Genomic DNA, 20,996 nt, shown 5'->3' with positions numbered 1-20,996 from the left:
GTATCATTTATTAAATAGTTCATCTTTTCTCTGTTGATCTTTAGATAATAACTATCATTTATTGAATTCCCATTTATACTTAGGTCTGTTTTTGGACTCTGTTGAGTTTCATTGTTATGTTTGTCTATTTTTAGACCAGTATCATACTGTTTTATTTATTTATTTTAAATTCATGTCCATTTAAAATTAAAAAAATTTTTTTTCATACTGCTTTAATTACTATAGCTTTATAATATTTTATGTCACCTGGTAGGACAAGTTCACATTTGTGTTTGTTAATATTTTTGAATTTGGTCATGATCTCACATTTACCCCTTCTATTAAACTTGAGAATCAACTCATCAAGTTTCATTAAAAAATAAATAATCCCAGTTGAATTTTGATTGAGGTTGCTATCAATTTATAGATTAATTTGTGGAAAATTTATATATCTACTGTATTGAATCTTTCTATCCATTATCTATGCCTTCTTTTTATGATACTGATTTTAAGTGTTTCTAGTTTCTCCATATAATTCTTACATATTAGTATCCCTAAATTTAAGTTTTTAGTACTGTTTAGTACTGTGTAGGATTTTTTAAACTGAGGTAAGTTGACTTGAATAGGATCTTTTAAAATGTACATCTTCTAATTAGCCATCGCTAGTTGATTGGAAGGCTATTGACCTGTTTGTTTATAAGAAGAAAGTAAACAAGATAAACACATTGTTGTAGGTTCTCATAAGTTTTTAGTGTACTTAAATACATCTATGATGCCAGTTTTTGGAGTCTGTGTGTTTGAGGATATTTGCATAGTGAATTGGATTCATGTATCATACTTTTCTTATTCTGTAGTTACTCTTTGACTTTGCACCTTTATTGGTATGTAATTTGTAGTTTAGCCACTGGTTATTGGTTATCTTGGAGTTTGCTCCAAGAATAGCCTATACAAATTACTATAACTCTTCCCTGATCTGAGTACTCTCATGGTAGGTCTTGAATCTAGTAGTGTAGACCACATTTTTAGGAGTGTGTTCTTCAGGAGACGCTTCTGATTTTAACAGCTGACAATGATGTTTGGCTGTGGCTGATTGTGTAGTACAGTATAGGTATGATTTCTGGTAGTATAGATATTATTTCTATTTTAGAAATGAAGAAACTGAGATCTAAGAAAAGTTAAATAAATTTCCTGAATTCTAGGCTCTTAGACCACCTGCAACAATATTTGTGTTGTGCTGATGTGAGTGTGTTGTTTGTAGGCTCTGCAGTGACTTTAAGAATTGATCATTTAGTTAATAAGATAAATGGTTAAGATTAATAAGACCTCTGTGCCTATCCATTAATGTTGGAAATTTTCAAAATATTACCCCTAATCTCCTGGAACCACTGGAGGTTTCTGGGCCTCACCTTCCTTCATCTTCGACTGTTTTCCATCCCTTTCTGATATAGGGACTGTGGATTAAGCCATTAATTAATTAATGGCTGAAATGACTTAAATAAAAATACTGGAAATGACCAACTAGAATGAAATTGGAATGTGAAAATTCCAATTCACAGTTGCTGTAGGGGCCGTTTGGTATGTAAATCAGATGCCAAAGTCCTCAGTGTTCTGAGAAGCTGCCTGCAAAATGTTAGAGGAGTATTGAGGCCTACACAAATGAAAGAGCAGTCTGTTCCATAGCTTCTAAATCAACCATTCTTTAAGTTTTCTTTATTGTTCTGTTAGATTGGTACAAAAGTAATTGTGGTTTTTGCATTTTTGAAGTTTGCTTTTTGATACTGAAATACATTCTTAAATGTGGTTATGTTATACATCATTTAAATGCATATTTCTTTGCTAATGACTTATTACTTGTTTTATATTTATTTTAGACTAGGGAAATGATGTTAAACAAAAAGCAAATTTGAATGATTTTCTTATTTGAGTTCAAAGTGGGTCGTAAAGCAGTGGAGACAACTCACAACATCAACAACGCATTTGGCGCAGGAACTGATAATGAACATATAGTACAGTGGTGGTTCAAGAAGTTTCACAAAGAGACGAGAGCCTTGAAGATGAGGAGCACAGTGGCTGGCCATCAAAAGTTGACAGCGACCAATTGAGAGCCATCATTGAAGCTGATCCTCTTAAAACTACACAAGAAATTACTGAAGAACTCAACGTCGACCATTCTACAATCATTTGGTATTTGAAACAGATTGGAAAGGTGAAAAAACCTGGTAAGTGGGTGCCTCATGAGCTGACTGCAAATCAAAAAAATCGTCATTTTGAAGTGTTCTTTGAAGTCTTCTCTTACTCTGTGCAGCAACAATGAACCATTTCTCAATCGGGTTGTGCTGTGCAATGAAAAGTGGATTTTATTCAACAACCAGCGATGACCAGCTCAGTGGTTGGACTGGCAAACAGCTCCAAAGCACTTCTCACAGCCAAACTTGCACCAAAAAAGGGTCATAGTCACTGTTTGATGGTCTGCTGCCTGACTGATCTACTACGGGTTTCTGAATCCTGGCAAAACCATTACATATGAGAAGTATGCTCAGCAAATCGATGACATGCACCGAAAACTGCAGTGCCTGCAGCTGGCATTAGTCAACAGAAAGGGCCCAGTTCTTCTCCACAACAGTGCCTGAGTGCACGTTGCACAGCCAACGCTTCAGAAGTTGAATGAATTGCACTACGAAGTTTTGCATCATCCACCGTATTCCCCTGACCTCTTGCCAACTGACTACTGCTACATCAAGCATTTCAACAACATTTTGCAGGGAAAATGCTTCCACAACCAGCAGGAGACAGAAAATGCTTTCCAAGAGTTCTTCGAATCCCTAAGCATGGATTTTTATGCTACAGGAATAAACATTTCTCATTGGCAAGATTGTGTTGATTGTAATGGTTCCTATTTTGATTAATAAAGATATTTAAGCCTAGTTATAATGATTTAAAAGTCACAGTTCAAAGTCGCAATTACATTTGCACCAACCTACTAACCTTCTTATCATTCCCCAAGCAGACAGTGCTGGTAGAGACTGAATTCCTTGGGGAAAGTTAATGCAAATATGAAAAATTGACTCTATTAATTAATAGTAGAGTTCAACTCACTTTAAACATGTAAATCACTATTACATCCTTTGTGAGTATAACCTAAATATCTCCCCAAATTAGCGTTTTTGCCTGGCACTTTGTAGAGACTCAGTAAATACTTGTGGATTTAAAATAAGTTCCACGTATTGCCTGAATTAAGGTTTTCTTACATGAGTAGCAAACATTGAGGAAAATGAAATAGTGCTTTAATTGTCTACAGTTGAATGGGTTATATCCCTCCTCTTTTCTCTTTTGCAGGATGTAAGCTTTTAAAATATCACTCTTTAATTAGAGAAAGAAATATGCTTCATGTTAATTTGGAGTCTGTCTGCTAAAGATTTTGCCTAAGAAAAGATTTAGCTTGGTTTATAACTTTCATAGTTTGTAGTTAATATGCCGATTTGTAATTAAATAGGCATTGTCAAATGTGATGTACATATTTGGAAATACAGTGAGGGCGAACTAAAAATGAGATTGGAAATCCACTGGCAATTTGAATCAGATATTCTTTTTAGCCTTTCTCCCACTGGATAGTCGCTCTGTCTTCTTTCCTTCCTTTCATCCCTCCTTCCTTCCTCTTTTCTACCCCTTCCCTTTCTCTCTCTCTATCCACACCTCTTTTTCTCTTTCCTAACCTCCATATAATGGTGATGATAAGAAAAATACTTTTTTTAACCCTCTCTGGGTAAAACTGGAAGGAGCCCTAAACAGTTGACCAGTTTTAAGCATCTGGGCACTGTATAGCAGTTCTTACAGTCAAAAGAAAGTTCTCCAAGACTGGCAGATAAAGTTACTGAAAACTGCTAGTCATACATTTCAGCAATTGGAAGAAGTTCTATTGGAAAAGCCTTTGAAGTAAATGACAGCCTTACATGAAATGTTGCTGGGATGCCCTAAGCTCTAAAGCTATTGTTTGCAACAAGTGCCAAACCGATGAGTCTGAATGGCCCCAGGTAGCATTTCTAGGCGTTATGCTGAAGGTGCATTGTTGACAGTACAGAATCAGAACTAGATTTTGAAAGTTCAGGAATCTTACAGGGAGTGCAAAGTAAACTTAGATGCTTCATACATGTGTCAGCTGTTTAAAGGACACCAACAGTTTTAACTCACTTGGTTGCTTTAAAAATATATCTGTATCTGCTATCTCTGCTGCGTTCCTTCTACTTTCTAATTGCCATACTCACAAGAGGAATTGCCTGGCATCTGGATTTCTTCCTGCCCCAAGGACTTGCCATTTATGCATCATTTGTACCTTGAACTTGTTTTTTTTCCCTTTGGTTTTGGTCTTGATTGTTTTTCTTGTTATTTCTATTCACGTAGAATGACATTACCTGAATTTAGAAAGATGGAAAGAGAAGTTATTGAGATAATTTGAAATTTGATACTATGAAGTTGTCAACATTTGTCTAGTTGTAGTAACATAGGGCGCTATTCTGTACTTGTTGAGTAGTGCTTTTTTCCTCTCTCCTAATCTTAGTGCCTGATTTGTAGAAGTCATTGAGTTGTTTCTCAACATCTTAAAGGAGAAAACGAAAGTAAAAATTTTGATGATTACTCTAATAAATGAATTGTTTATACATTTGTCACTAGAAAACTATTTTTAGCTGAACGGTAGCTTGTAATTGCAGTTATTATAGTTTATAGTATTTATAACCTGCTGTGGTTTGAATGTTGCTTTTAAGGCTATAATTAGTAACCTACTAGATTTTAATTACTAGGAAATTTCAGAGAATGTGAAAACGTTTTGATTAAACTTGAGAAACAGCCATTCTTGCTTTCCTCAAAATTGGCATCAGTGACTACTTAATGACAGCAGAATGCTTTGAAAACATGCTGTTTAAAGTCTACCTATTATTAGATACCATAATAACTAGTGTGTAAGTGATAGTTGCTTTTTTGTTGTAGAAACTCTGTGGTAAGAGGAAAGCTTCAGCAAAATCCTTAAGAAAAATATAGTATAAAAAAGTAACTGGTAGATAGAATAGTTTTTATAAATGAATGTAGATGAGAAATAGAAAGATATATATACAGATTTGACATGATTATATTTATTTAAATTCCTTGTCTCCTTGAACTTTGCCAATAAGGTTGTTCTTTATGTAATTTTTAAAAAAACATTATTTGTACACTTATACAATGTACAGCTAGTCTCTCTTTTTAAAAAGTGACATGCCAAAACCCATTGTAATGTAATATAAGCTTGCAAATTTGAGCTCTTCAGTGTTAGGAAACAAAAAGTGTGTATACTAATTTCTAAACTACTAGCTGGGTTTCTAAATGTATGTGGTGTTCCTCCATCCAAGCAGTCTGTACAGAGCAGTCTGTATCGGTGGTGTTTCACTGAGTGTTTGCCATCGGGTAGTCCTGTTTGTCTCTGCATTTATTCAATATAACCATATGCTATAATCTCTAGACCAGATGAAAGCATCCGGCAAGCAGAGACTTCCAAGTAGGAGCCAAAGTAAGCAGTGGGAAATGAAGCTGCTATAAAGTTTTGTGGACAGTAGTTGCAAAATGCTTTCTGAAATTTGTACATAGTAAATGGCAAAGTAGGTCACATCTCATTTTTCTCAATAGTCTTTTCCATACTCGTTTTTCAAAAGTATACTTGGTATAGCTTATACTTGGTGATAAAAAATCGGCATTTTAAAATGGTGTGGTGTGAAGATAATTTTAAAATAACAGTTTAAATAATTAGGTACTTTTGTATTTCCATTTTCTGTAAATGATGGGAGTGTTTTTAAAAGCCTGTTACAACAACTGAATACACTTTGGATCATTTCTTCTATTGCAACGAGCTATATGCCTAAGAGAGACATGAGCAATGCTGTGGTTTTATTTACTCTCATCAAACTTTATATCCAATTTTAGTCAGCAAATAAACTATTTAGAGTTTGTTTTCCTTTGCTGACTACCTTATTGTTAGCTTACTTTTAGTAAACAAGAGCAAGTTTAGCCAGCAATTTTTGGAAATGGAAAAGGGGTAAAGAATGTTTGGCTTCTGCAGTCCAAAAAAAGAGAAAAACACAGAGAGAAAACTCACTATAGCATGAATAATTGAGAGAGTTATTTTTTTTGTAAAATGTATGATTGAGACATTCTATTTTGGAAGGAGAATGGTGGGAGTGTGAACTGTCTCAAATCTTAACATTGAAATTAAAGATAAAATTTATCAAATGTTTACTGTACATTTAATATGGATGAGATAAAAACTCATTTAGGGAGTTCTAAGAGTTTGGGATGTGATGACTGTTGTAACTGAACATTGAATATAGATCTCAATATCCTGATATTTGAGAGTAAAAATAGATTTTAAAAATAGATTTTATAGCTCTTTTGATTTAATAAAAGAAAACATGCAAGTTCATGTGGGGGAAGAAGCTTTTCAGTAATTGTCTCTCAGATCTGTATTGGTTTCACTTTCTAACCATGCAGAAGTGGCAGAATAACACTATATCGTTTTATGTAATAGTTCAACTATTAACCTATACCCTGACCTAATACATCATTTGTAAACCTCAGTAATACAGTCATCACAGTCATACTACTAGCCATACTACTAATGTACTACTGACCTTTTGCAATATATTCATATCTATTATCACTCTTAAGTCCTTTTATTGGTCTTTCTATCTGAACCTCTAAAGTGAATACATATACATGCATACAAACATATATATAATAATATAAGATGGTGTGTATATACAGTACAAAAATGTTTCCAAATTATTTAAGTATCTTCATGATGGCAAGGAGATAATTGTTGGCTTTTATCTCCTACTATATATCAGGCTCTTTGGTAGGCATTTTACATACATTATCTTATTTAATCATCACTACTAAATTGTAAAATAGGTATCTGTATTCCCATTTTACAGATGAGACCTCTCTAGTCACACCTAGAGAGGTAGGAAATGGACTTTGAGAATGATAAGGAAAATACTGATCTAGATGGAGAGACAGTGATATTCTAAGACTATTTAATTGTGTGTCCACTCTCCAGAGTGGTCAGGAAAGCTAATTTTGTGGCGGGGGTAGGACTTGCACTATTTACTGAGAAAGGGAACAAAGCAGAAGAATGGGGTTTGTGTAAGTGCTGACAAGTTCAATTTAGATGTGTTGAATTTAAGGAAGGAAAGGAAAGATTTTACAGAAGGTGGGTACAGCCAACTGGCGTAAGATTTGGGTGGGGGGGGGGCTTTGCCTTGAATTATATAGATTTTTTTAGGCCTTTCTTTGAATATTCTTGATTACATTTAAACTTTGTATTTGTGAAGGTATATAATGAGTATTAATCCTTAAATAGTTATATAAATTTTGGGATGATTGCATGATTTTGAACATTATAGCTACCATGCCCTATGTAGGTTAAGGATATTTTTTAAGCAAATGGGATTGTATGAAATCTCTCTAAAATTTTTCCTTATTATTTATTTTATTATATAAGCAAAGCTTGTTCGTTGTAGAAAAATTAGAATATAGACATTTCCCTGAAGGGAAAAAAGCAATAGTCCTATCACTGGGTTGAATGTATTTTTATTTTTTTCTATGTGTTTTTTCTTTCAGAAATATGGCTACACACACCTTTCTGCAGGAGAACTTCTCCGTGATGAAAGGAAAAACCCAGATTCACAGTATGGTGAACTCATTGAAAAGTACATTAAAGATGGAAAGATTGTGCCAGTTGAGATAACCATCAGTTTGTTAAGGAGGGTAAGAAGTGTGAATGCCAACCAATTTAAACCAACAAGGAAATGAGAAATTAAATCTTCCCTTTCTTTGAGTAATGGAAAAATTAGAGTATTGAATTTCTTGCTTGTGGAGGGTGGTCATGGTATTCAAGAATGGCAGAACTGGAAATTCCACTTTCGCCTGGGAAGCAGTTGGACAGAAGGAAGCATTCTCTGCCTTGGTCTAGGATCAGCTACAACTCAACATTCATTTGTGTGCACTTGACCCTTCCCAGTGTGCAGACAGTCCATCCTCCTGTTTCTGTTTCTTCTTCCTTTTCTCCTCCTCTTCTCCCCCTCCTCCTTTCTCTTTTCTGTTTCCTTCCTTCCTTTCTTCCTTCCCCCTGTCCCTCCCTCCCACTATTGCCATTCTCTCAGTCATGATGTTTCCTTTTCTGGTATATTCATCCCCATCTTCAGTGCGAAATGCTGAGACTAACAGCTATCAGACTAAAATAGGTCCCATCTGAAAACCAGATACCTTGGGTCTACATGACTCTCCACTAAAGATTCTCAAGATTATAATCATTAATAGGCATTTTCACGTACAAGAAATGTGAAGGAGAAATGGATAAGTGGGAACAGCAAGAAATAGTTGAAAGTTGATGGAAAAGAGATGTATGAGCTTCTGACTGGAACCAGAGAAACTTGAAGAGTGGCTCATTCACACACATTCTTACCTCTTGTCTCAGAGATTAGAGTAACCTGCTACCATTCAGACTAACAAAATCCTCTCTCCTTATCCTCTGAATGTAATGCCCTTTCTCCACTTTTATACCTAGTTGTGAAAGAGTAATCTATATTTTTTACTTTTTCCGTTTCTGCTCTTCAGCTCTTGGCACCAAGATTCTATTTCCCTTTTCACCTAAACTATTCTGATGTTACCAGTGATCTTCTCTTATCAAATCTAGGGGATATTTTCAGTCATTTTTCTTTTAACTTACTGTCTTTTTGAAACTTGTTCCTCCTTGTTCTCTGTGACACAATGTCTCTTGATTCTCTTCCTCCTTCAGTGACTGCTATTTCTTAAGTCTCCTTTAATAAGTCTTCTGCAAACCATGATGCTTCTCAGGTTTCATCCTGCGTGCGCCTCTTATTTTATACATTTCTTGCTGGATGGTGTTATCCATGCCCAAGGTTTTCACTGTGCTAATGATGCCAAAATCTGTAACTCTAGCACATATCTTTTTTTTCTGAACCAGACCTATGTTTCTAACTATTAGGCATCCATCTGACTGTCTCAACAAGTGTCTCAAAATCATCATGCCAAAGGCTGACTGTATCATCTAAAATGTGATCACCCTTTATTTCGTATCCTGGTTAATACCATCTACCCAGCTGCGCAGGCCAGCAATCTGGGATCCATCCTTTATTTCTACCTTTTCCTCACTTTCCCAAATCTGTTCAGTGAGTAGATCCTTTCAATTATCTTTCTCTTTACCCTCTTCTATTTAGCATTTTTTCTTTATTGCTACTATCATCTTAATTCAAATCTTCTCTTTTTCTTACTTGGACTATCACTAGAGCCTTATCATTAGTCTTTTGCCCTTGATCCATCTTTGTCCCTTTATTCATCCTTTATGGTGTGGTCAGAGGTTTTTTTTTTTAAAGGTGATGGGAACATGTTCTCCTACTGCTTAAAATCTCTCAGTGGTCCTGTATTGTTTGCAGAATAAAAACCAAAAGCTTAGTGTGGTACAAGTTCTTCATTAATTTTGGCCCTACCCACTTTCTAGTCTAGCTTGCTTCTTGGAAGGAAGGCTATGACAAATCTAGACACCGTATTAAAAAGCAAAGACATCACTTTGCCAACATAGGTCCATATAGTCAAAGCTATGGTTTTTCCAGTAATCATATATGGATGTGAGAGTTGGACCATAAAGAAGGCTGAACACGAAAGAATTGATGCTTTCAAATTGTGATGCTGGAGAAGACTCTTTGAGAGTCCCTTGGACTGCAAGGAGATCAAACCAGTCAATCCTAAGGGAAATCAACTCTGAATACTCATTGTAAGAACTGATGCTGAAGCTGAAACTCCAATAGTCTGGCCACATGATGCAAACAGTCGACTCGTTGGAAAAGACCCTGATGCTGGAAAAGATTGAAGGCAAAAGGAGAAGAGGGCAGCAGAGGAAGAGATGGTTGGATGGCATCACCAGTTCAGTGGACATGAACTTGGGAAAACTTGAAATAGTGAGGGAGAGGGAGGCCTGGTGTGCTACAGGCCATGGGGTCTCATGGAGTCGACATGATTTAGTGACTGAAAAAACAACTTTCTAGTCATATCTCCTGCCACTCTCTACATGCATCCTAAGGTTCACCTCTACCAGCTTATTTCAGATTCATCAAAGCTGTTATGCTTCCTCATTTCTGAGCCTTTAACATCCAGTTGACACATTCTGGAGTACCTTGATCCCTGCCTGCCTGCCATTTTACTATTCAGAATTCAGCTTCACTGCCATCACTTCAGTAAAACTCTTTCTGGTGGTTCCACAGGTAGTTTGTGCTGGCTTCTTGGTTTTATCACAGCATCCTTGCATACCTCAGTATAGAACTTAGCACACTGAGTTACACATATTTGTTAACCACTGGACTATAAGCCTTCCAGAGGCCATGACCTTGCTCTTCATGTTCCGTGATGGTTAGACCTTGAATGAGTGTATGTTGAGTGAGTAGAGTATCAGTGTGCCTCTTCAGATATCTTCTACTACCATAATTGGGATAGAAATGCTATAGCAGGGACACAAAAGCATTCTGTGAAAGTTTTGTGAATATTGGAGATGCTAGATACTAGGATAAAGCCAACCCCCAGATAAAGGAATTTACGTCCTGACAGCCATTGTTCTTCTTGAGGAACCAGGATTGTTTGAGCACTGAGGGAACTGGTTGTTGGTTTGCTTTAGAATAGAAACTCCTCTGGAGTTTGCCAAAGTCATACATCTGTGCTTATCCCATGGTGGTTGATAGTGAAAAGAATTAGAGACTCAAGATCTGTATCTCCCATTCACAGATTTCCACATTCTACCTGAATTCAGACTTGGGAAGAGGATGGTGAAATAATTCTTGCTATCTTTCTGAATGTATTGTTTCTCTTGCTACCTGTGTTTTGGGGTAGCCAGTGGCATTTAGGTTTATTTATTTATTTTTTAATATTTCTTTATTTTACTGCACTAGGTCTTAGTTGCAGCATGTGGGATCTAGTTCCCTGACCAGGGATCAAACCAGGGCCCCCTGCATTGGGAGCTCGGAGTCCTTAGCCCCTGGATCACCAGGGAAGTCCGGCATTTAGGTTTAAATTAGCTTCAGTTATGAAAAAAAAAGTATTTACTCCTACACTAATAGCATTGCTAACAGTTTATATGTCCAAAGTTTTTTGCAGTTGTACTTGAATTACTGCAGAGAATCTGAGTACCTATAGAAGCAGTGTACTCCCTACCATAGCTAAATGACTTGGGAAGAGGAAAAGGAAAGTAAGATATGGGTCTCTAGTAGCTGGAGCAAGAATATTGATTAATGCTTATTTTTCTTTTCTTGCTGTTAATAATTTTATGAAAATAAAAATGCTTACTATAGAAAATTTTTAAACTATAGAAAAAAAATTGTGTGTGTATGTGTATAAAATGGGAGAGGGATACATATCCATAACTCTTGTCGGCTGGAGGCAAACATGTTATTTCCTTTAAATTTTTTTTTCCTGTGTACTCTCCACATTTACGATATAAAGAATAATAATAAAACATACTCTGCTTAAGAAATTGCATTTTGTTAATGTAGCATTGAATTCAAATCTTCCTTTTTTTTTAGGAAATGGATCAGACAATGGCAGCCAATGCTCAGAAGAATAAATTCTTGATTGATGGGTTTCCAAGAAATCAGGACAACCTTCAAGGCTGGAATAAGACCATGGATGGGAAAGCTGATGTATCTTTTGTTTTATTTTTTGACTGTAATAATGAGGTAATGAAAATCTTCATCTGCCAACATGGGCATTTAAACAGCTGATGGTCAACTATTAGAGAAAAAGAAAGTGATTTATTTTACTTACATTTACATTTTATATTGGCAACAGTATTTTTTGAACTGGTAAGTTGGATGGACAGAACAGCATTGTCTTACTGTTGAATTATTGAAAGCTGTTTGGCATCAGCAACCTTGTGGGCCTAAAATTTGCCTTATTTTCAAAATAACAAGAGCTTGTTTTGTTTTGAATTAAGAATTGACTCATAATAATATTAGGTAATGAAGCTGCACTGTTACTTCTTGAGTAGACACTATTTTCAGAGAGTATCTTGCCTTAGAGTGTTGCTTAGTGGAAAAGAAACACATTTTGGGGAAGTTGGGAAATCTTTCTTTTTTAAAGAAACATCTAAGATAGCCTGATTTGTCTTTTAAGAGTGAAATGATATTGAAAAAAGCAGGAAAGAAGACTTTCTTTCTGGCACTTCTAATAACGTACTCAGACGTACTTTTGAATAGCTGAATGAATTTCTTGGAATCCTTTTTTGGGGCGGGGGGAATCATTTAATTAAAAGACCTGACTCTGTTTGACAGCTGTAATATAAACTTTATTAAATTAATGCCAACAGCCTGAAAGAATAAGAATCAGCAGTAGTGCCTTGAAGGAAGTTGACTCTTCTTAGGTTGAATTGCAAATGTGCTTGTGGTGGAGGGACTTGCTGCAGCTTTTGAGTTGTTTTAAAACGTAACTCTCTTCTTCCAACCCCCAAAAATATGTTTTCACTTATTCTTCAAAGTTACTTTTAGAATGTTACCACAGCTTTATAACTAAGGAATGTTTATTCACGATGAACAAGGGATACTTTATTCAAATGCAAATATGTTGACTCAAGTATTTAGATATTTATGGAATTATTGAAAATAAGCAAAAATGGAACAAAGTTTGAGGCATGTAATTCATACCTAATAAGTTAATAATATATCCTAGATGGAACCATACACATAGAGATCATCTTTTTATTGCGGTTTGAAAAAAAAGTACACAGGAAAAACTGAGTCATGAATGAATTCTTATTATGCTCTGTACTTATTTAACCTAGTTTATATAAATTGAACCACATGTTTCAACTTTGCATGTTGATTAATGAATTAGACACATTGGGTTTAAAGCAGGGTTTTGTTGGTAATCTCTTCAAACTTTCTTCTCTTTTCAGGTTTAAAAGATTGCCAGAAGACTGCCAAATTAATATCTTTTAAAAAATAACTTTTATACATTTCTGTTTTTAGATCTGTATTGAACGATGTCTTGAGAGGGGAAAGAGTAGTGGTAGAAGTGATGACAACAGAGAGAGCTTGGAAAAGAGGTACTTTGCAGTTTTTACCCACACCCACTGTGCCTCAGTTTGAAACTTGAGTAACAGATTCAACACTTAACGCATTTTGGTCCAGAAATAGAAAATGTCACGCTTAAATAGAGAATGGCTTGTCTAAAAAGATGATAAGGGAGGGTGTCATTTGGGTTTTATTCTGTATTGTCCCCTGATCTATAGCCAGGGAGAGAAGTATACTTAGGACCTTGCAATATTTGCTTCTTTTGCAGAATTCAAACCTATCTTCAGTCAACAAAGCCAATTATTGACTTGTATGAAGAAATGGGGAAAGTCAGGAAAATAGATGCTTCTAAATCTGTTGATGAAGTGAGTACCCCTAACCTGCCTAAAAGTAAAGTAAAATGTGATTTTGGGAGGGGAGGGAAGCAGTATGCAGGAGAAAAAGAAATACACTGTTATGACAGATTATTTTGCTTTTCAGAACACTGGAGACTGAAGGAAATGCTAAGCTTTTTCTTTTTTTTCTAATTGATATATGTATGTTTTATTGATTTACAATATTGTGTTAGTTTCAGGTATATTTTTGAATAGAATCTAAAGTCGGTTTTACAATTTCAGACTTGTTCTTTGTAAGAAGTAGGTGGTTTATTATTTCTAACCTCTTTTTTTGAGCACTGGAAAATTGGCATCTTCAGAGCTGTGATTTGGACCATGATCATTTTTGAAAAATCTGTAACATGAAATCATCTAGCTGAATCGCCCCAACTGTTTTCACCACTTCCATCCTAGAGTATGTAGCTCCAGAGGTGCAGGGTTTCCACAACTCAACACTTGTCTCTTCCTTCGTGAATCAGTGGTCTCTGAACTGTGGTTTGTAAGCCCTCAGTGTTCAGTCACTATTTCTAGTTTCTCTTAAGTCCTAGTGTCTCTGATTCCCTGAATCATCTTCCTCCGGACTTTTTTTTTTTTAATTTGCTTATTTTAACTGTGTTGGGTCTTGGTTACTGTGCACAGGATCTTTCACTGGGCATGCAGCGTCTCTAGTTGTGGTACATGGCCTCTCTAGATGGAGCTCATGGGCTCAGTAGCTGCAGCGCACGGCTTAGTTGCCCCGTGGCATGTGGGATCTTAGTTCCCCAACCAGGGATCAAACTTATGTCACCTACATTGAAAGGTGGACTCTTAACCCCTGGACCACCAGGGAAGTCCCTGGACCTTTTTTTTTTCTTTACATCATATAGTCATTTCTGACTTATTATCCATGTCCGCTTCCTATAGAGGTGAGGTAATAAAAGCAGAGATATTACTTTGCCAACAAAGGTCCGTCTAGTCAAGGCTATGGTTTTTCCAATGGTTATGTATGGATGTGACAGTTGGACTGTAAAGAAAGCTGAGCGCTGAAGAATTGATGCTTTTGAACTGTGGTGTTGGAGAAGACTCTTGAGAGTCCCTTGGACTGCAAGGAGATCCAACCAGTCCATCCTAAAGGAGATCGGTCCTGGGTGTTCATTGGAAGGACTGATGCTGAAGCTGAAGCTCCAATACTTTGGCCACCTCATGTGAAGAGTTGACTCATTGGAAAAGACCCTGATGCTGGGAGGAATTGGGGACAGGAGGAGAAGGGGACGACAGAGGATGAGATGGCTGGATGGCATCACCGACTTGATGCACATGAGTTTGAGTGAACTCTGGGAATTGGTGATGGACAGGGAGGCCTGGCATGCTGTGATTCATGGGGTTGCAAAGAGTCGGACACGACTGAGCGACTGAACTGAACTGAATACATTAGAAGACATAGTGTTTTAGAATCAGAACTAGGAAGATAAGCCACTTTACTTTCTATCATGTTATTGGTAGCCTGTTAAGAAGTTTGTTTTGTCCTAAAGCACTAATAAAATTGAAACATCATGTTCATAATTTTATATGTATTGTTTATGATATTGTACTACTGTCTAAAGTAAAGCAGATGAAACTAAGAAATTATGTGTTTTTTAATGATCCATTTTGAAAATTAATATAAAATTTACTGTTTTAACAGAAACTTAGCCATATGATGTTTTAACAATATCTGCTTTTTTAAATTATTATCTTTTTTCCATTTTAGGTTTTTGATGAAGTTGTGAAGATTTTTGACAAAGAAGGCTAACTCTGAACCCGAAAGCATCCTTGAAATCATGCTTGAATATTGCTTTGATAGCTGCTGTCACAACCCCCTTTTAAGGCAATTTTAATGTTTCATAATTATATCTCAGTTAATGGCTGGAAAGTATGTAGTAAGACAAATTAAATTTTTTATCTTCAATTTAAAAAGAATTTTTTTTTGGTCACGGGAGTAGACAGTGAATTTGAGTCTAACTTCATCTTAGCTATGGTGCTCACAAAACAAAGAAGGGTATTAAGTAGTTCTTTGTTTTTATTCAGAAAGAATATCCCTTATATAGTTTGTGCCTTTTGTGAGCAAAACTTTTTAGTATGTGTGAATATCCCTGTAGTAATTGCAATATGTTTGAATTAGGGATTCCCCATGTCTTCTTTCCCTTGCAGGTTTTAAATTTCCAACCTGCGTAAGTGAATTTGTGGACCAAATTCCAAAGGAACTTTTTGTGTAGTCAGTTCTTGCACAATGTGTTTGGTAAACAAACTCATAAAATTAAGTCTTAGAAGTGTTTTAGTATTTATCAAATAACTGACTGTTTCCTATAGAAAGGTAAGAAAATTTAGACTTTGTTTTACTACAGCTTGTACAAAGTTGTGTGACAGGGCATAGTCTTTGCTTCCAGGATTGGGATAGGGGCACTAGGGGTTCAAAGCCTGGTGGAATTGTCAGCTTTATTCTGATATAAATTTGAGGGTATTGGTCAGGGATCACATCTAACAACATGTGTTCCTTTTGCTCTATTATATAATGTTATTAATGATTAAACTGATCTTAACAAAATCCGTAGCAGTGGAACCTTGAAATGCATGTACTTAGATTTATAAAAGTGATTCGGTTAGTGTTTTAGTAATACTTCAAAATGTTTTTGTTTATTTTCTAGATTAAGTATAGGGTTTAGTACAAAGCAGAAGAAATTTAATGGTTAAATTTTCCATTTGTATTTTATTGTCTTGAATACTTTTTTTCATAGTTGTTTAAGAAGATTTAAAAATCATTGCACTTTGGCCAGAAAAATAATAAATTTATCTTATAAATGTTTGATTCCCTTCCTGGCTACTTTTATTCAGTAAATTCTTTTTTTTTTTTTTGGCATCATGTTGAAGAAAAAGGTAGAGAATTTTTAAAGAGCTATACAATCCAAAGGAATTTTCTCTTAAGTTTATTCTTCCTTTAAAAATCTCTGAAAATTTTGTTTTCTCCTTATCTTTTTCTGCCATCACTAATGCAGAGTGGTATCCAAAGTTCTTAATATGAAATTTATTAAAATATTTCTCATTTTCAGCACTTAACACTATTTGGTATATGGGGTTAAATTGGGCAAGGAATGTAGACTCTGTGTAATTAGATTTTATATTTAAAGTCATTGGGAATAGTGAGGACAGTTTATGAATGTTATATTGGAATAGGTTTATTATTTCTATTATGAAATTTATTAATGATGAATTTGCAACATACCACAGAAAACAAAGTATCCATAAGTACTGTAACATATTGACCACTAAAATCTGTGTTAAGATTACCTTGGTTTCTTGGAAGAGATTGTAAAGAATTCTTATCTAGTGATTCAGTCTAGCCAATACTGAGGATTTTATTGGTAGTTCAGACATCTGTAGTCTGAAGCAAGAGTAAAGACTTAAGATTTTTGAGACCATTCCTACTCACATAAGTGAAGAAATCCCCATCTGATGGGAATCTAAATATTTACATTGATATTGTGAAAGCAAACTAAGGTTTTTAAGAAGACTGCTGAGACTAGGTGCTTTGCTTCCCTTCATTAAATATCTTTCTGTGGCATTTAAGAACAAAAACCTAGAAACATGGTAATTAAATTACTGAGTTATGAAGCTTTGCTTTTCAAGTAGGAAAACATGTTAGCAATATTGAGTTTAGGAGTTGATTGAGATACATCTGACTTCACTAGTTTGGTCGTTCCATTTATTAAAGATAGTTATCAAGAACCTTTTGACTTTAAGGATCCCAAAGAAATCCTTGCTGTTTTTGAAAAAAATTAGCCAACATTATTTTCATTCAGTGATACTGAATGTGTATGAATTATTTAGTGAGTAATCCCAGTAAATTTTGTGCTATGGCCTTTGCCTTTTGCTGGTTCAGATTTCTATTCTCTCAAGCATATTGAAGGTCAAGAAGTATCATATTTAGCATGTGAGTCCTCAAAGGAAAAGCAGAGTTCAGAATCCAAGAGAATTTTCTGCTCTGTGTGTTATGTTTATATGTCTTGAATTAAGCAGAAAGCATGACTTTATCCCGTTCTTTCAAGACGTAATCAAGATTGAGGCACAAGTAGCCTAATTCATTACTGGCCTGCAATATCAATTGCTGTCTCTTTGAGGGGGAAATTGGCAGCAAGCAACATGTATCAGGATGCAGGTTTTTTTGTGGGCCTATAGCTTTGTCCATGTAATTTAAGTGGTTGCCTGACATTCCAGTGGTCCCTGGAGATAATAGTGGCTGACAGTATTGGCCAGACAAGGTCAGCGTCTTGAAGGTTTGGTGCTTCGTCTACAGATATTTACTAATTGCACAGGCCATAGTGCTACAACTTATACTCTGTCTTCCAAGAGTTTTCTGTATGAAACTAAGACTCTGATACGGATAGACCTTCAGATGTTTTCTGTTGGCTAACTTGTCATTCTTATGTAGCTTATTGCAGTTTTCCATAGCCTGCTTTCATACTTCAGCTTAATTAAGTACTTCTTAATTCTGAACACTTTTTTAAATGAAAGAAAGGAAGTTAATTCATTGTACACCAAAGGAAAAGGCAAAAATCGTCTTAATCACTTATCCCTTTATTTCTTCATCTCTGATTTCATACTCTCTTGGATTTAAGTCTACTTTCCTTTGAAAAGGTGTGGCTATTTTGATTGTGATTTTAATTCTGAACCCTAGCTAAGTTCTGCAGGTCACCATCTTTCCTCTTCTGGGGAGAGCTGAAGGAGTAAGTTGAATTTCTGGCTACTATACTATGCTCTATGTCAGCCATGTCAGCTGCAGGCTATCACCAGGACTCAAACTTTTATGGGATCCCTGCCATCTCATTCATTCTTTAAGAGGCTTTTATGACTTTGCCTAAGACCCAGGCATAAGAGAAGAGTGCTCAATTATTTTGTACTATTGAGGGAGACAAGGGTAATAAATCAGCATTTCTCTAGGTGGTGAGGTTCTTGCAGTCACAGGAAATTGTGTTTTTTTGTGTGATACATTTTGAGGTAACTTCATGCAACTTCCTAACACTGGCTTTTGACACCAACCAGAGGAATAGCAGATTACTATATCCTAACACTAATGGGAGATAACCCTAAGAAACTTTAAGAGCTGTCTTCTCCACAGTGAAATCAAGCAGTTAAGCAGCATACTGTGGAAATAGTAGATATATTCTCATTTGGTTGATTAACCACATTTAAATTGAGAAAGTAAAATTCAAAAAAAGCCATGTATGGGACTTTTCTGGTGGTCCAGAGGTTAAAGACTGTGTTCCCACTGCAGCGGGTGAGGATTCAACCCCTGGTCAGGAAATAAAACCCTACATGTCGCACCAACCAAAAAAAAAAAGCCATGTATGTGAGCTTTGGGAAGACTCATACAGTTAGTTTTAAAAGGCTCCCTGGAAGAAATATACTTTCAGTAGCAGCGTCTATGAAATTAAGGGGGGAAAATTGCTACAGTGGACTCAGGATGGACTTCCAAGAAAACTCCTGAATTGGATAAGTTTCCTTAGTAGTTGGTAAATCCTCGCAACCCTTTGAGGACTACGGGTAGAACTGGCCATCCCACAGCCAGCTGGCTCCAAGGGCTTCCTGAGCCAGAAGAAAAAGACATTGAATCGGTCCAGCAATTAGTGCTGAAAAGCACAAAGCTGTTGTGCATGGCTCACCCTACGTTGTTTATTAGTTTAAGTGGCTCCAAAGCAGTTGCCAGAACTTGGCCAGAGTACCTATGAGCATTACAGAGCTGCATCAAAATGGCTTTGTCAAAATATGCAGAAAAGCACAACCATCATCCTGTCCTCATCTGGGATGGTGGTCAAGATGAACACATTATTTACATTATTTGAGGGGGAATATGCTAAAGTTTCATGGCTAACTTTTAGATTGAGTCAATATTCCCACATCAAGATGACTAAGTTAAAACAACGGTATCAAAAAACCCCTGGCGTCAAATGCTGTGTCAGAATGTCTTTGTCATATTCAATATCAAACATGGTTGAGCAGAGACTGTATCTGGATTCCTTCCTCTGTTCAGGGCCTTTTAGAGAAGGAGCTGACTTGAGGCTGTCGTTGTTACTGTGTGCTAATGGAGGATTCACAAATTTATAGGATGGGCTAGGGTAGGGAGGGTAGGGAGAATAAAACCATTTGTATAGAGAAGTGGAGTTGATTGAGCCCTGTGCTGGGAGAAATATCAATAACCTCAGATATGCAGATGACACCACCCTTATGGCAAAAAGTGAAGAAGAACTAAAGAGCCTCTTGATGAAAGTGAAAGAGGAGAGTGAAAAAGTTGGCTTAAAGCTCAACATTCAGAAAACTAAGATCATGGCATTTGGTCCCATCACTTCATGGCAAATAGATGGGGAAACAGTGGAAACAGTGGCTGACTTGATTTTTCTGGGCTCCAAAATCACTGCAGATGGTGATTGCAGCCATGAAATTAAAAGATGCTTACTCCTTATGACCAACCTAGACAGCATATTGAAAAGCAGAGACATTACTTTGTCAACAAAGGTCAATCTAGTCAAAGCTATGGTTTTTCCAGTGGTCATGTATGGATGTGAGTGTTGGACTGTGAAGAAAGCTGAGCACCGAAGAATTGATGCTTTTGAACTGTGGTGTTGGAGAAGACTCTTGAGAGTCACTTGAACTGCAAGGAGATCCAACCAGTCCATCGTAAAGGAGATCAATCCTGGGTGTTCATTGGAAGGACTGATGCTGAAGCTGAAACTCCAATACTTTGGCCACCTGATGCAACGAGCTGACTCATTGGAAAAGACCCTGATGCTGGGAAAGATTGAGGGCGGGAGGAAAGGGGAACGACAGAGGATGAGATGGTTGGATGGCATCACCGACTCGATGGACGTGGGTTTGGGTAGACTCCGGGAGTTGGTGATGGACAGGGAGGCCTGGCATGCTGCAGTTCATGGGGTCACAGAGAGTCAGACACAACTGAGCAACTGAACTGAACTGAACTACTTCATACATGTTGGCTTTTGTAGGAACTTACTTATTCCACCCATAATCACTCCTACCAACCACCAATTCTTAATCTGTCAAGAAGTCTTCCTGATCATAAATCTCATTCCCACTCCTCTCCATGAGTGTTTTGTTAATGAAAATGGGTTTCAGCTGTTAAGGTGATGCCCTTAACACCATCTGTCTATTTACTTTTAACTTTTAGTAATTTCATGATGTTTCTGAGTTTAGATTGTGTCTTTGACTTAAGAAAGCAGCCATTTTATAGTCATCAGCTAAATCATTCTTTTATATGATAATACACAAATTATGGCCAGTTGCTAAAATAATAGATGCAACAGGAGGCATTATTACAGTGTGTGATTACATTCATGCAAGGATCTGCCATCTTCATTGAGTTAATTGATCACATAGCAAGCCAAATGTCAGAGATGCTAACCCTGTGACTGAGATCAGAGAGTCAGTTAAAAATCTGGTCATCCGTTCCTTCAAAACATCTTTGAGGCAGACTTGTTAGGAATACAGTATACAGCCCCTGGTTTCTAAACTGTCTTCT

The 20,996-nt window shown here is 36.4% G+C and overlaps 1 protein-coding gene across 1 annotated transcript in view; it reads left to right on the top strand.

The window, feature by feature from the left end:
* The window catches only part of CMPK1 (cytidine/uridine monophosphate kinase 1), a 36,268-nt gene extending 19,997 nt beyond the window's left edge, over nucleotides 1-16,271 (top strand). The window contains exons 2-6 of the mRNA XM_027537333.1: nucleotides 7,624-7,770; nucleotides 11,592-11,744; nucleotides 13,032-13,108; nucleotides 13,345-13,441; nucleotides 15,180-16,271. Of these exons, the coding sequence (XP_027393134.1) occupies nucleotides 7,624-7,770; nucleotides 11,592-11,744; nucleotides 13,032-13,108; nucleotides 13,345-13,441; nucleotides 15,180-15,221 (516 nt within the window). The 3' untranslated portion in view covers nucleotides 15,222-16,271. The remainder of the gene's footprint in view (nucleotides 1-7,623; nucleotides 7,771-11,591; nucleotides 11,745-13,031; nucleotides 13,109-13,344; nucleotides 13,442-15,179) is intronic.
* Nucleotides 16,272-20,996: the final 4,725 nt, after the last annotated feature.

The sequence above is a fragment of the Bos indicus x Bos taurus genome, chromosome 3, assembly GCF_003369695.1.
Source record: "Bos indicus x Bos taurus breed Angus x Brahman F1 hybrid chromosome 3, Bos_hybrid_MaternalHap_v2.0, whole genome shotgun sequence".
NCBI classification, from domain to species: Eukaryota; Metazoa; Chordata; class Mammalia; order Artiodactyla; family Bovidae; genus Bos; species Bos indicus x Bos taurus.
Note: the sequence above shows the minus strand (reverse complement) of the source record. Positions and strands in the feature narration are given on the sequence as shown.